The sequence below is a fragment of the Limulus polyphemus genome, unplaced genomic scaffold, assembly GCF_000517525.1.
Source record: "Limulus polyphemus unplaced genomic scaffold, Limulus_polyphemus-2.1.2 Scaffold351, whole genome shotgun sequence".
Taxonomy (NCBI): domain Eukaryota; kingdom Metazoa; phylum Arthropoda; class Merostomata; order Xiphosura; family Limulidae; genus Limulus; species Limulus polyphemus.
In genome coordinates, this window is record NW_013665961.1 from 322863 (window position 1) to 325156 (window position 2294).

Consider the following 2294-nt stretch of genomic DNA (forward strand, 5'->3'; position numbering starts at 1 on the left):
CTGTTGTTTATTGTGAGTCATGAAAACTTTCATGATCGTATATCTTGATTCTTATGACGGGGAAAGTTTTAACTGTTGTTTATTGTGAATCATCAAACTTTCATGATTGTATATCTTGATTTTTATGCTCAACTCTTGGGCTACTCTTTTACTGAAGAATAATGGGATTGACCGTCACATTATAACGCCCCCACGGCTGAAAGGGCGAGCATGTTTGGTGTGACGGGGATTCGAACCCGCGACCCTCAGATTGCGAGTCGAGCGCCCGAACCACCTGGCCATGCCGGGCCCTTTACTTATGGAAAAAATAATCTTTGTCTCTGATTATCAAAAATCGTTAAATAATCCAAATACATCTGAAATTTAGTTCTTTATTTATTTTAAGTTAACAAAAGTTAGAGGACGTGTTTGCATGAGTGAAAAATATAAAAATACTTTTGACATATATAATATATATACATATATATATAATTTGTCAATCTTTTTTTTTCTTTTATTTCTTGCGTTGTTTTATTTGTACATTTAATTCGTTTTCTTACCACTAGGTTTCTGACAGCATCTGTTGGATCAGTAAGGAAGCTCTGTCTTGTTACAATCTCGATTCCAGCCATCTTACACCGTTCTTCTAGATCTTCGCCAGTCTTGGTAATAACAAGTACGTATTATGTCACGTAAAAATACTTATATGCTGATATCTAGCTAGATGATAAAAAAATGATGGGATAATGTTTAAGCTACATATTAAGTGATTTTCTATGCAGGTAATGATAGGATTATATCCAGAACTTTGAACTACACAAAACAAGTTGGGGTAAGGAAAGGGAATATTTAATCTTAAGAATTTTTCATCAACGACCTTACTTACTAAACATGACATAATTCTTTGACATTCCTCATTGTAACTAAAGACAACGATATTTTGAAAAATAGGGCAGAATTTATTTAAGCGGCTTCAATTAAGGCCTATAAAAGAGGTCGATTCAGGTTTATATGAAAACTACAGCTAAACTTCTAGGACATCTCCCGACATAGCAGCGTTTTTTGTTTTTAGCGACATATTTTCAACTCAAAGAATTATGAGCTACTCACTGACATAAACACTTCCTCTGCTTCCTGAATTATAGCAATTCGAGACCAGCTGAACTTTTCAAACAATCTAATTCTAGTCGGGTTATGAATGGTGGCTGAGGGATGAGTACGGAAGAATGTAGGGAAACGTTTCCGATTCGAGAGAGCTGGAGAACTGGATCCGTAAGATACCTAAAATGTATATCAACTTCATATTCGGATATCTTTCGCTTTCAAAAACAATAACAAAAATTTTGAACAAAACAAAGTCTTTGTCAATGGCTAATTGTAACATGAATCACTTGAAAATTGTATTACGAAGAAAGAACAGCGACGTTTATTCTGATTGTTTAACAAATACTCCAAAAACTTTTTTTATATATTATATAGCAGAATCTTGTACACCAAAAGAAAATGCTTCTTAATCCAATCGTTTCACCCTATAAATGTTATATATTTGATTGAAATACGACCTTTTCAAGGTAACAAGCCTGACACCTTAAGATTACGTACATGAAATAGCAAGAATTCTGAAAAACAAAACAATAACAAACAATAAAATAATTATACTACACGATGTAAGTTGAATAACACGTTAATAAAAAACAAGCACACAGAAAATAAAGACTGTGAACATACCACTACCAAATTCCACATTTTTGCAGCTTCAGCCACAGTAGAACAGACGATACTACAGCCGCACAGTAATATCGGTTTAATGGGTAAGTTGTAAAGAAGATCATAGAGGGCGTTTGCACCAAGTCCTGGATTGCACTATTAATAATAATACGTTTATATTATGGATTGTTTTACATAACAAGACAATAACGATTTAACAACAAAAACTAAAGAAAAGGTTTTAATGATTTGCTGTTATGCGTCTAATGCCAATGTCTTTCAAACGTAAAGAAGTTACAGCTCAAAAATCCAATTTTACTTCATGTTTTGAAATAAAAGAATAGTTAAATTATTTATTTTGTTGAAAGTTAAAGACAAAATCATAACTTCTTGCACTTTACTATTAATGTTCAAAATGCCTTGAACATGGAGTTCTACACATTGATAGTTTCCAGATTTAGAAATGAGTAGAAATTCAAACTGTAATAGTGTAATTGTATTCACACAATGCTAGAGTAATCTTTTTAACACATACATACTGTTACGTCTCCGTTTTGTTAATTAACTTCCCGTCACTTCGTTCCGACGAAACTTTTAGCGACACAAGT

At 33.0% G+C, this 2294-nt stretch overlaps 1 protein-coding gene across 2 annotated transcripts in view; it reads right to left on the reverse strand.

Annotated features, from left to right (window-relative positions):
• Positions 1 to 2294, reverse strand: part of LOC106457607 (gamma-aminobutyric acid type B receptor subunit 1-like) — a 46235-nt gene that overhangs the window by 33702 nt on the left and 10239 nt on the right. For both annotated transcript variants that reach the window (XM_022383602.1, XM_022383603.1), the window contains exons 2-4: positions 1708 to 1842; positions 1090 to 1260; positions 540 to 641 (exon numbers count right to left, since the gene is read on the reverse strand). In XM_022383602.1, the coding sequence (XP_022239310.1) occupies positions 540 to 641; positions 1090 to 1260; positions 1708 to 1842 (408 nt within the window). The remainder of the gene's footprint in view (positions 1 to 539; positions 642 to 1089; positions 1261 to 1707; positions 1843 to 2294) is intronic.